General features: G+C 34.1%; 1 protein-coding gene across 3 annotated transcripts; it reads left to right on the forward strand.

Annotated features, from left to right (window-relative positions):
* Nucleotides 1–364: 364 nt before the first annotated feature.
* On the forward strand, nt 365–9,627 carry LOC138186798 (transcription initiation factor TFIID subunit 4). Of its 3 annotated transcripts, none has more exons than XM_069127122.1 (10): nt 365–1,932; nt 2,029–2,307; nt 3,717–3,833; nt 3,951–4,283; nt 5,027–5,173; nt 5,670–5,929; nt 6,012–6,178; nt 6,269–6,399; nt 6,514–6,696; nt 6,773–9,627. In XM_069127122.1, exons 1-10 carry the CDS (start codon nt 946–948, stop codon nt 7,049–7,051), a joined length of 2,883 nt encoding a protein of 960 aa, XP_068983223.1. In that variant the 5' UTR covers nt 365–945; the 3' UTR covers nt 7,052–9,627. The 3 variants fall into 3 exon arrangements, with proteins under 3 accessions (XP_068983223.1, XP_068983146.1, XP_068983309.1); XM_069127045.1 differs by having other exon boundaries at nt 367–1,932; nt 5,024–5,173; XM_069127208.1 differs by having other exon boundaries at nt 370–1,932; nt 2,029–2,244; nt 5,024–5,173.
* Nucleotides 9,628–12,671: the final 3,044 nt, after the last annotated feature.

A 12,671-nucleotide genomic window follows, 5' to 3' on the forward strand; every position in this document is an offset into this window, starting at 1 on the left:
AAGGTGATATAAGGATTTTTTTCGATTAGGATAAGATATTTAAGAAATATCATATTTTTCACTGTTAATGATGATATCCGCATAATCTTTTATGCAGATTATTGCAGGTGTATTACAGAAAATTATAAATAAATTATAATACATACTGTGAGAACAGGGAATTGCGTAAAAAGATATAAAAGAAATAATCGTATCAAGTTCCCTGTTCCAAATACTAACTTTTTGGAGGGATTTATTCTGCAATTCATTGCTACATTAAATAATACAAGATACATTGTACCGCCAAAAATTGGCGCAGCAATTAAATTTTAATTCTTCATTGTCAGAGGGCGTTAGAATCGTCTTCAGCGTAAATCGTTAAGTCTTATTTACAATTTTGATATGTTTTAATTGAGAAAGTTTGCGGAACGCGAAAAGGATACAGATGCTTATGAAATGATTGATTATGGAACGCATATTGTTTAAGGCAACTGTTACTAACAGTAACAGCATCCTTAAAGGAAGTAAATGTACAGAGCTCTCAGGGATTGAACATTTTTATACATGTTTATAATTTTTCGATTTATATATCAATATAATGTTGTTAAAAATGCGAACCGTGTACTATTTTATAGTTTCGAAGATAGCCATTTTGGCGGGTGACGTGTTTGCATGCCGTGTATTGACAGCCATAACATAAATGATCGACGTTGCATGTAATATGGTGATAATTGCTTTTTCGATGTAGAAGAAGCAAAGAGCATGGTAATTCGTGGCTGAGTTAAGAAAAGATTGATAGAATTTTTCACAATGGTGAGAAACGACGATGAATTTGAGATTGGTGGAAAGTAAACAGAAGAAAGGCCGCGTATAATTTTCAGCCATGGTGGGGGGGGCAATGCACCATGGGAACAATTTGCGACAGGCGCATGCGTAGATCAGTTTACAGTTGGAGCTTGGAAGAAAATGGCGTCAGCTAAGTTTCTGGAGGAAGCTCTGAGCACGGACGTCGATGAATCTGCAGTGAACGCGATAGTGGGCTCCCTTGAAACACAACTGGTAACATCTACGCCAGCTGTATCTGGTCATCAAGTAAGTTCTGCATCAGTCAGCCAGCTGAATCATCAGGTGAACAGTGGTATTTCCAACGGGGGCACCATCACCGCGGTACAACCACAGAAACATGGGGTTTCAAACGGCGGCGGTGCTACTACAGTAAATAGTCTGATGAATCAAGAAGTTACGAAGTCTATTACCACGAGTACTCTTCTCCCTGTAAACGTGGTTACCTCAAACACAGTGGCGCCACAGGTTACCACACAACAGCAGCAACAGCAGCAACAGCATACACAGTCAGCAGTCCCCCCTGCTGCTTATATTAATCAAGCTACTACAAACCAGGTGACCAGCAATCAAACGACAAATATACCAAGCCTTACCAAAACACACGAACCTGTCAAAATAATTTATCCGACTGTTGGTCAAGTAATAGCAACCACAGGGGTGGCTAATGCAAATAATAAACTTTCTTTTCCTGCACAAACTGTTGGACAATTGGCCAATGGTACTTTGGGAATAACTTCACCGGCAGTGCTACAGACAGCATCGAATGTTTCTAATGTTGGTTCTGTCAGTGAAACAGGCAGTCAAACAGTTGCTAGTGTAAATAAGCCGACAGGTACAGCTTTGGTGATAAAGACTAGTGTAGCACCAAGTGGCATGGTTTCTGTTCCAATGTCTGTTCCTGTTTCTGTGGCTGGCAATGCAGTCAGCACAGCGCTACAGGGTAAAGCTGGAGTTACATCTACGATAGTACCCAGCAATGTGCAAATTCTTAATGTTAATGCAATGCGTCCTGGTACACCGGTGACAGGACAACAAGCAGGCAAGCAAGTTGCACCTAGAGTTGTGATTGGTCAACACATGCTTGGGACAAGACCTGGAGGTCCAGGGGTAAGATATTTTTTTATAAATTTTGGCTTCTATTATGTATGCGTTAGTGTCCTTACTGTTTTAATTGTTTTAAAATTAAAAAAAATTTTTTTTTAGATAACATTGCAAACATTACATGGTCTTCAACCTGGAACTCAGGGTCATATACTATTAAAAACAGAAACTGGACAGTTTCAATTACTAAGGGTAGGGCCAGCTCCAACAGCAGGTACACCTGGTGGTACTACAGTTACACCAAATAGTATAGCAGGAAATGCAGTGGTTGCTGCACCATCTCCGGGCACTACCTATCGCCTAGCCTCAGTGCCGGCTGTAAGTAGGCTGAACACACAGTTCACTGGCCCACCACTCGCCACGTTAAGAAAATCTATTCAGGTGACGCATTCTTATACCTCTTACAAGACTCGATGTAGTGCAATAGTAGATTTTTAGTTTGTGCCATTAGTTGGAATGGTGTTATTGGTAAGGCTATGTATTATGTTTATATTCTTTCATTCTATCTTTGTGTTATTTCGATCATATGAAATTTTCTTTAAAAATTAATTAGGTATACAAAAATCACTTTGATATATGCAAAGAAAGAATTTATATCTACATATTATATTATTGATTTAAGGATTTATAAAAATATCCAGTTGTCATAAAACAAGTTTTATGTAGTATACAGAAAGTTTTATTTTTGTATTGGCTTATTTGCTGGGATGCCTCTTTATTGTAGACAGACTTTTTACATTTTTTAAATATGCAATTATTTTATTAAATTCAATGCTGTTATCATACGTATAGATATTGCATGTTATATTGGTTAAGGGTATCATAGAGTAATTCATTTTTGAAATTTTGGAAAGTAAAGACATTTATATATTTATTGCAATTATTTAGAATAGAACAATAACACTTTCTTCATATTTATATAAAGTTTTTATTTTCATTGAAATGGAATTCATATTTACACAACTTTAGAAATTATTTCCAAATCATAGTAATTTATATTCAAGGTAATTTAAAAATTATTAGCTGAAAAAGATAAATATGAAGTTAACATTCTTGATTCTTCATGTATTAATTTTCTGCTAGAATTTCATATATAAAAAATTATATTTTATTAAGTTAATGCATAAAGTATTAGTTCCTTATAAAATATTTCTTCTACAAACATGTACAGTACTTATGTATGTAAAATAAAATCAAGTATATTATGTACAGCTTAATAAAAAGCAATTAAAGAATAATATAGTAAAAGAAATTACGAGTCTGTACAAGGTACAAGTGCGTCTTTAATACATAATACCATTAAACTTATTGTATCAAATCACAATATATGTATCTATTGACATCTGATTTCTTGAAATGATAAAAATAATGGAGAAAATCATAAAACTGTAGATTTTGTGTTTGAAGAATCAGAAGTTCAGCATGCATATAGAGGACATATGTAGATTATAATTGTAGAAATAGAAAAAGGAAAATGTGATGCTACGAACATTTTTATAAACTTAAATATAAAAGCATGTTCTATATATAAAATTATTATTCATATCATAAATTTGCTGTTTATATTTTATTTTTAGCAATGCTGCAAAATGCTTCTAAATACTTTTGAATGACATTGCAGTTTTGTAATTCATATAGAATTTTACAGAAGTTACAAATTCATAAATATCATTTAAAGAAAAATGTACATATTTATTAATTTTTTAAACGTAGAATTATCAAATAAAAGTTTATTTTCTTTGTTTAATTTTAAATATAGAAAATCTTATAGTATCTGTTTATTTGTACAGACTGTGGCTGCAACTATTACAACAGCAACTACAACTCCATCAACAGTAACTGTTGCTGCTTCAAGTACTCCTACTCCACCTGTTACTACTGTTCAAACAGTTCAGACATCTACACCAGTATGTATTACATGCAATTACTAAAAAGAAATGTGTATATTAGTTGTTAAATGTAACCAATAATTTTGCTTATAGTGTATTAAGTTGGTTATGGTGTTTTTTTTTTTTTAATTATAGCGTCCAACTACAGATAATACCAAAGAAAAGTGCCGTAAATTTTTAGCAAACTTGTTAGAGTTGTCTAGTCGAGAACCTAAAGCGGTGGAGCGAAATGTTCGGACTTTAATACAAGAGTTAATTGATACTAAAGTTGAACCTGAAGAGTTCTGTGATAGGCTTGAACGATTATTAAATGCATCACCACAACCATGTCTGATTGGATTTCTCAAGAAAAGTTTGCCACTTTTACGTCAATCTCTCGTTACAAAAGAATTGGTCATAGAGGGAATAAAACCCCCTCCAGCCAATGTTGTTTTTCCCGTAACATCTACCACTCCTGTAGTAACACAGGTAAGGTTTTTATAAATTTACAAACAGTTCGTAGAAATTGTTCATGAATAGTGCGTACAGATTATAAACACATAGTCTACATATAATGTTATCTTGTGTCTACATTTATATATGTATATCAGTGCTGTATAAGTTCTACTTGCGAATAAAGTGGATTCTTGCCATTCTCGTATATTGCCTTCTGCTTTTAGACTCAAATAACAAAAGAAGAAAATCATATGTCAGACTTGTTGATATCTTTCTAAACTTTCTTCCTTTTATAGCGATAACGCGTGAAGACGAATAAAATCGCGTAAGATTCCTTCATGGACAGCACTGATATTTCAAAGTTTCAAGTCGTATCACTGAGAGAGATTGTTGTTGAGATTTGTACAAGACATGTATTTTGCAGTTTCTGAAAAAAAAGGCGATAAAAGATGATCTTTAACATCTAAAGTCTTTTTATGGCAGGTTATTTATAAATTAAACTTGGAAAGTAGTTTTATGTTTAAAAATTTTGTTCAAATGTAAAAAAGAGATATTAAAATTTTATCAGACAAAGTTGAATTGAAAAGTAGAAGAAACCAAAGAGTATATAATTAGTATAATCTCAAAAATAATTTTCTGATGTATCTATCAATAGATTAGTGTATTATTATGTACAGTATATTGATGAATTTGTTATTGAAAGTAATTGATAGTAATTCTCAATTTGGTTATACTATTTGCTTAATATTAATGTATTTTATAATATAATGTAGCAGAATCAGCTTAGACCAACTGTTGCTGTGACAGCTGCAACAATTCCTGTAACTGCAGTTACTCCAACTACACAAGTAAGAGTAATGGCTCCACTACCTGCAGCAACAACTACAGTCCCACGACCTGCTCAGCCAGTTCAACAAAGGCTGGTAAGATATAAGAAGAGGTTTAATTTTGTTACACTAGAATATATTATTTGAATTGTAAATATATTGCTGTATATATAAGCTATGTAATTTAATTTCCATAATAGAAACAAATTAATGCTCTGATTCTTGGTTGTTAATGATTGGTGTACTACTTGCTTACGATTATCCATTTTTATAAAATATCTTTTTATTTGTTGTCTTTTTTTAGACTTATGTAAATGACTAGTTGGATATCATTACACATTTAGAGGACGACGAAAAAATAGATTCTAAAATAAATATATATTTAAAACTATATTATATAAATATAAACCATATATATATATTCAAAACAAGCAATATATAAAAATTATATTTTCATGTATTTGTATCCAAATGTCGTCCGCTGTCTGTGTAGGTACGATTCGAAAAATTCAACTGGTCATTTATATGTTAAAATTAGATTGGATTCCTCAATATTAGATTGAAGTAAATTATAAAGTACTTATTGTTTTAGATACGACCTGTCACAACAGCAGTTCGTAGTCCTGCACCATATACTGTGAAATCAACGGCGGCGATAACTGGGATTCGACCTACTGTGCCTACAGTTCAAAAACCACCTATTACAACTGTTGTTAAAACAGTTCCAACCATAACGCAAGGCAAAACAGTCAACACAGCCACTACTGTTAATAAAGCCATAGTGCCTTCTTTTGTTCCAAAGCCAGTTACTAAAGAAAAAGAAAAAAAGACATTTTCGTCTGCAGGATACACGTAAGCAACGATTTTTTGTTGTTTATCATATTGTTTCGTAATGTTTATTGATTATATATGTACGCTTATTTTGGTTAAATAGGGGAGATGACGATATCAATGATGTCGCAGCTATGGGTGGTGTTAATCTCGCCGAAGAATCGCAAAGGATTCTTGGTTCTACAGAATTTGTTGGAACACAAATCAGATCCTGTAAAGATGAAGTATTCTTACATATGACACCATTACAGCAAAGAATAAAACAAATCGGTAGTTACCCCTGTCAATTGTTTAATGTGAATACGTGACATAGTATATATAACATATGTGACATAGATATGATATAAACTTATTTTTTAGTTTCCAATTATGGATTAGAAGAACCTAATCAAGAAGTTGCGGCGTTAATATCTCATGCTGCACAAGAGAGGTTAAAAAATTTAGTAGAAAAATTAGCAGTCATAGCAGAACATAGAGCCGATTTGATAAAGGTAAAGTTCACAAATTATAATAAATTGAATGAGGACTCAATTTTATATCATAATTTATATCATAATTTAATCAAATCGAGTATTTCTAGCATAAATAATGTATAATGGTTACAGGTGGACCCACGTTACGAAGTAACACAGGATGTTAGGGCACAATTAAAATTTTTAGAAGATTTGGATAAAGTGGAACGTAGAAGACATGAAGAACAAGAAAGAGAAATACTTTTACGTGCGGCAAAAAGTCGCGCAAAAACTGAAGATCCAGAACAAGCCAAGTTAAAGGCAAAAGCTAAAGAGGTACTTTCACAAATATATAAATTTAGAAAAAAATATAGCGTAAGAAGAATTAATTAGCATCTGAAATTTCATATAGATGCAACGTGCGGAAATGGAGGAATTAAGGCAAAGGGAAGCAAACTTGACAGCTTTGAGAGCAATCGGTCCACGTAAAAAGCCTAGACTTGACATAGGGGTGTCTGTCAATAGTCCTGGCAGTAATTCTGGTTTGAACGCTTCAGCGACTGGGATTAACAGACAAATGCCAATGAAACCACGTTTAAAGAAAGTGAATTTCAGAGACTTATTGTTCCTTCTTGAACAAGAAAAAGAAACGTGTAGGAGCACAATGCTATATAAATCATACTTGAAGTGATGTTCTATAAAGGGCAGGAACTTAAGTGACCCGCCCGATATCTGGCGCTCTATCTACATGGTCTTGTGTGAGCTGGCCTCAATGGACCTTGACGAATCATGTGACGTTAGTGTGCGTTGCATTGTACAGTGTTTCATAAGTTACATACAATGAAATTCATTACGAATCACATCGGGATTCCATATACATCCAAGATAAGATTATTTCTACCGTGTCGATAGGCTTCCCTATTTGTAAATGACTGAAGATTTTTTAAATGTAATATAATAGATTGTTCTTTATTTTTCAACACAAAATTGCATCATTGGAAAGAGCAATGTGTATGAGCACATGCTTGATGATCAGTCTTGGATAGTCTCTTTATGGAAAGGATGTTGTGTGGCCATATATAAGTGTTGTTATATGGTGAATGTATGCCGAATGAATGTGTGTATATTGTCATTTATGTATATGCCTACTATATTGTAACACTTGACCTATACTTTTGGACACTGTAGCGACAGTATGAAGAGTGCGTGTTTTGTTAACATAATAAATCGTATTTTTGCAATCTGTAATGTAATAATATACTGTGAGTACACTGTCCAAAAAGTATGGAATAATTTGTACAATACCTTACATATAAAATACTAAATAGTGATAATTTCAATGTTGGTACAACAGAATATAGCTACTCTCCACAATAAGATGGAATTGTTATCAGTATATTATGTTGTAATCTACATTTTCAGTGTTTATAAAAGAATTAGCTGTTACGTTTTTTATTAAAGAAATATTTACAAAAGTAAGAATTACGGATATTTCTTCGATTGATGTTAATTTAATCATTTATATTTCCTCTTCGGAATTAGTACAGTTTTTGCTAATCTTCAGAGAAAAATATGCTTTATATAATCGATTGAAAAAAAAGCGTGTACCTGATTTATAATGTAAAAGAATTTGCTGCAGATGTACGTGTGCCTATTATCGAACAGAATATTTAGAAAGATATCAATCTTTCCTAACTTGCTCATCACATGAGCGTCTTACACTACACGTGTCCGAAATAGATTCTTGTGCAACATTAAAAAAAGATAAAAAAAGGAAATCATTGTATATGTCTCATATGCAGAACCATCGATACATACATGTATGCATATACGTATGTATCATTTATTACGTACAGATTTGACTTTTAGTATAATATCAGTTTAGATTTTCCATGGTAACCTTCGTTATAAAAAGGTTTTTAATCTTGAATGATTCATGTTCATTTTTGCAAATTTACGTACGGAACATAGATATTGAATTCTTGTCTTAAATATAAACATAAATACTATACACTGACGCCGATACCAGAAATCATCGATTTTTATAAGCTGTAATATAAATTTGATATAAGTTTGTTGAGGCAATAATAGAAGTTTTTCTATTGTACTGCTGTAGTTTGGAGTTACAGAATGATACAATACGAGGTATACTATTTATTTTTTTTAGCAAATCGCGTGAGATGGTTATTTCAGATTATCCGAGTACAAACAGGAATCATAATAAAAAGAAGAAGTCTAAAGTATCCTGATAATCTGGATTAACTGTAATTGCTCGATGATTTTCGTGCTTCCACATTTTTTGGAATGCACGATAACACTTCCTGATAGGCATTCGAAAAGAAAGAAAAGTAAAATATATTGCAAAGGCACGTACACCTGTGAGTCTTCTAGTGTAAATAATGGGAGAATAAAAGCGAGTCTAACGTAACATTTCAGTTACAATTACGTGAAACGTTATGCTTCAACGGTTCAATATCGATTTAAAATATAATACGCGCACAAGACTGATGAATTGCGTAAAAGATGTTAAGTTAAACTGAACTATTAACTTTGACTATCCATAGCGCTGATTAATTATGAGGTGGATCAGTACAAAAGAGGAAAGAAAAAGAAAAGAGGAAGAAATTATTTAAAGCGTAATAGGTGCAAGGATATATGATTGCAATATTGATCTCAGCTACATAATTCTATTTGTTATTGCGTGCACCAAGAAATGATTGCCTTTTTATATATAAATATATATAATAGCAATTGATATAAGTTTTTCATTGCGAGAGCGAGCGAGCGAGCGAGCGAGAGAGAGAGAGCTTATAATTTAAAAAAAAGAAAAAAAAACAAAACAGATCGTTGAAGCAACATTATTCGAGTAATAACATGTAAATAATTCGTTTTTTAGTAGCTATATACTTTTATCGGAAAAGGCGCACATACAATTACTTGTACCATACTTTTTGCCGCGCACTTCACAGTGTAAGAAATTTTTACTTAGCTGCGTGTTCCTCTTTAGAATGATTGCATCATTTTTTACGAGCTCGATGAAAAAAAAACGCAAATTTCCGAAGTTAGTTATATTATAACGTTCTCCTAACTGCCACTAGGTGGAATTATTAATATAAATATATAAATAGAGGAATGTAAAGAAACAAAAAAAAAAAAAAAACTAAAGGTACATAGCAGTTTTGGTACAGTATGATATTTTTACAAATTGTAATTGGATAAATCGTAACCGAGAGATAATAAAACACAAGAATAAGTTTCACCAAAGAATAGCCCGAATTTTTTATTCTTAGGCTTCTAATTGTTTTTTTTGTCATGTAAAAAAGGAAAATGATCTTTATGCGGGGCACGTTGAGTTTCTTCGAAGAGGAATAAAATTCTGTTCTTTCTTGTTATAGTTCGGCTTGTAAGTATAGCTTCCGTGAAATTATAAGTTCATAAAATTTCGGGCTGTTAATGTATTTAAAACATTAAACGATTAAGATACTGGAAGTATAATCGAGTAAATATCATTTTTATTGTACCATTTTTGTCTTAATATATTCATTTGTATTTATGATACATATTTTTGATGGATGTATTTATGTAGTAAATAATGTTTTTTTTAAGTTCAATTAAACATTCCATCAGCAAAATTTCAGTAACCATTGAATGACTTATATAAGATTTTTATTTTTGTTCGTGAAATAAAACATATGTGACAGAAAGTCAATTATGTAATATAAGCGTGTTAAAAGTTATCAGATTGTGATTATGTATCGTCTGGGCTATCATCTCAGTCAATATTCGGTACAAGATTCCATTTAAAGAAACTGCCAAATGGTCGACCACTTGCACATTTTCTTCGTGTCTTTGATGTTGTCGCGACCATAATTTCTTCTTCGTAACTATATATATATATATGTACTTTAATTATCGTCGTTATTTAAGTACATAAAATTTACGCTAATCATACAACAAGATATTAGAAAGTGAAAGAATACCCTTACAGGAAGTAAATGAGTAAAATGTAAAAAAACAGAAGGAAATATACCGAAGTAGCCAGGGATGACAGATTAAAAACATATCACGATTTCATGGAATTGCGGTTATCGTGGTTAGCGGAGGATTGATATCGTGAAAAATATCGCTCGTTCAGCCTTCATGCAGACAATGGGTAGCGTTGCGTCCCGGCGTATTCTCGAATTTCAAGCCCGTCTTCCATGTTGACGCCAAAGGCTACTTCGCCTCGTGTCGTGTATTGAAGGACCTGGGACTGAGGCGGCCCCGAGGCGATCCAGAAATGGAATATAATCAAGCCGTTGCTCGACAGAGACGGAGAACGTTGGGGTGGGTGGTAAAATGTGCAATAGGTAGCATGAAGAGAAGAGGTGAGAGAGAGAGAGAGAGAGAGAGGGTAAGAGAAAGAGAGAGAGGGGGGGGGGGAGAACGGAAGAAAGGTGGACAGTCGAGGGACAGAGAAAAAGGAGTGGTAGTTACAAAGATATAGAAGAAACTGAGGAAAGGGACGAAAAAAAGTGGAGTTTTGGGGAAAAAGGGGAACAGGATTATAGAAAGGACAAAAGAGGAACGTAGAAAAATGAAGGGGAAAATACAGAGCAGAGAAAAGGGGAGGAGTTGTAGGAAAAAGAGGGGATTGTAAAGAAAATGACGGAAACAATAAGGTAGGATAGATGAAAAGATAAAGGAAGAAGGAAAACAGAACTGCGAACAGAAAGAGATAGGATGAGAGAGAGTTGGGTGAGAGGGTCGAAGCAGAGCGTTGGGCTCTCACTCGGCAGGTTCGAGGGATGACAGCCCGCGGCCTGTACTACCCCCAGGCATCGCGGATATTGAGTTCACGGTAACCATGGAAACGGGGCCTGAGGCAATGACGTTTGTACGCTTTATCCCTTATTCCCGCGGTTACGTGATCAACGCTGTTCCGAGCTCTTTTGCTCTCTCCTGCTTCTCCACCTCCGTTTCTTCTTCCTCTTGTTCTTTCTCCATGCGCTGCCCCCTTTTTCTCTTTGTCTAGCGCTACGAGGGATCTATTGTTAGGTGGATTTATAAATCTGGTTATTACCATTGTCTCTGTCCTTCGCTAGTTATCAGGGAAGGTTTTCTTTTAGATCGTTGGGAAGCTGGGTGGTTCGCAAAATGATCTGGCCAGTCGCCGTGTCTAAAACGAATAATAACGCGAACCGGCGATACAATAATTTTTTACTGCTATCTTCTTTTTTTGTTTTTTATTGTCCGCGGCGTTCAAAAATCATCGCATCGATTGAAAGTCATCAGAGCGAAAGGTCAGCGCGTGGGACGCTCGAGTTGCTCACAATCAGGTGGAAAAGTCGAAAGCAGATATCGCGTAACCAGTTTAGAGCCTATCGAATTTTTATACCGGAGCGTTACGAAAACTGAATTGTCCGACTAATGGTTTTATTCCGCTTGGTTTCTCCGTCAGATTTTATTTTTCCTCTCGAGAACTGACCGAACCCAGCGGTCCTCCTCGCTGCTGTTACAATTTTTCTCTCTCGTATCGCGAGGATAGATCGATATATCTCTCAAACAAGTAGACATTTAAATAACATCTAGCTTCGCTCGTAATCGTTTCGTTAGTGAATTTTAAAATTTAATGCATCGATTGGTGAAAGGAACGGTGACTCGGGTGATGAGTTATTCGCGACCCGCGCGAAATAAACCACCATCGTTTCCACGGTTTCAAGTAATAAACATTTTATTAAATCAATCGAAACGATAGTTATCGTAGCAAGTGTCTTATCGAAGATTAGAAACTATTCTCCTTCTTTCAACGCGTTAATAACCGGGACAGTCGGTGAAGCGGATCAGAACTCGTGAGACTTTAGCGAAGTTTCGAATTAAAAGAAACGAGACAAAGAACTTTCTTTCTTTTCTTTTTTCCTTTTGTTAATTTTATTCGTTCGTTTCTCTCGTGGTAGAAGGTCGCTTCTGTCTAATTTATTTAATTAGAAACACAGCTTGAGTCGATGAGATCAACGCGAATTATTTCGTTGTCGAATGTTCCGCATCTAGATGTCGGCAGTTTTTATATATATATTTATATATCGATATAGATACACGTTTATTCGCGGTATTTACATTAATTAATATGGCATTTAAATACATATAGGTACACCTTATTAAATAAGAGCAAAGTAAGAAGCGGCACACCCGACGTACTTATATGAATAAGTGGGTCACGAGCGTGCGTGATGATACCGTTCGACGATATATAACCGCGAAGATTATATTTCTTAGCCCGATTTTCTTAAAGAATTGAAACGATTTTAACGGTAATTCTTATAATTATAAAT

The sequence above is a fragment of the Bombus flavifrons genome, chromosome 1 (assembly GCF_040668555.2).
Source record: "Bombus flavifrons isolate JBK064 chromosome 1, iyBomFlav1_principal, whole genome shotgun sequence".
Taxonomy (NCBI): domain Eukaryota; kingdom Metazoa; phylum Arthropoda; class Insecta; order Hymenoptera; family Apidae; genus Bombus; species Bombus flavifrons.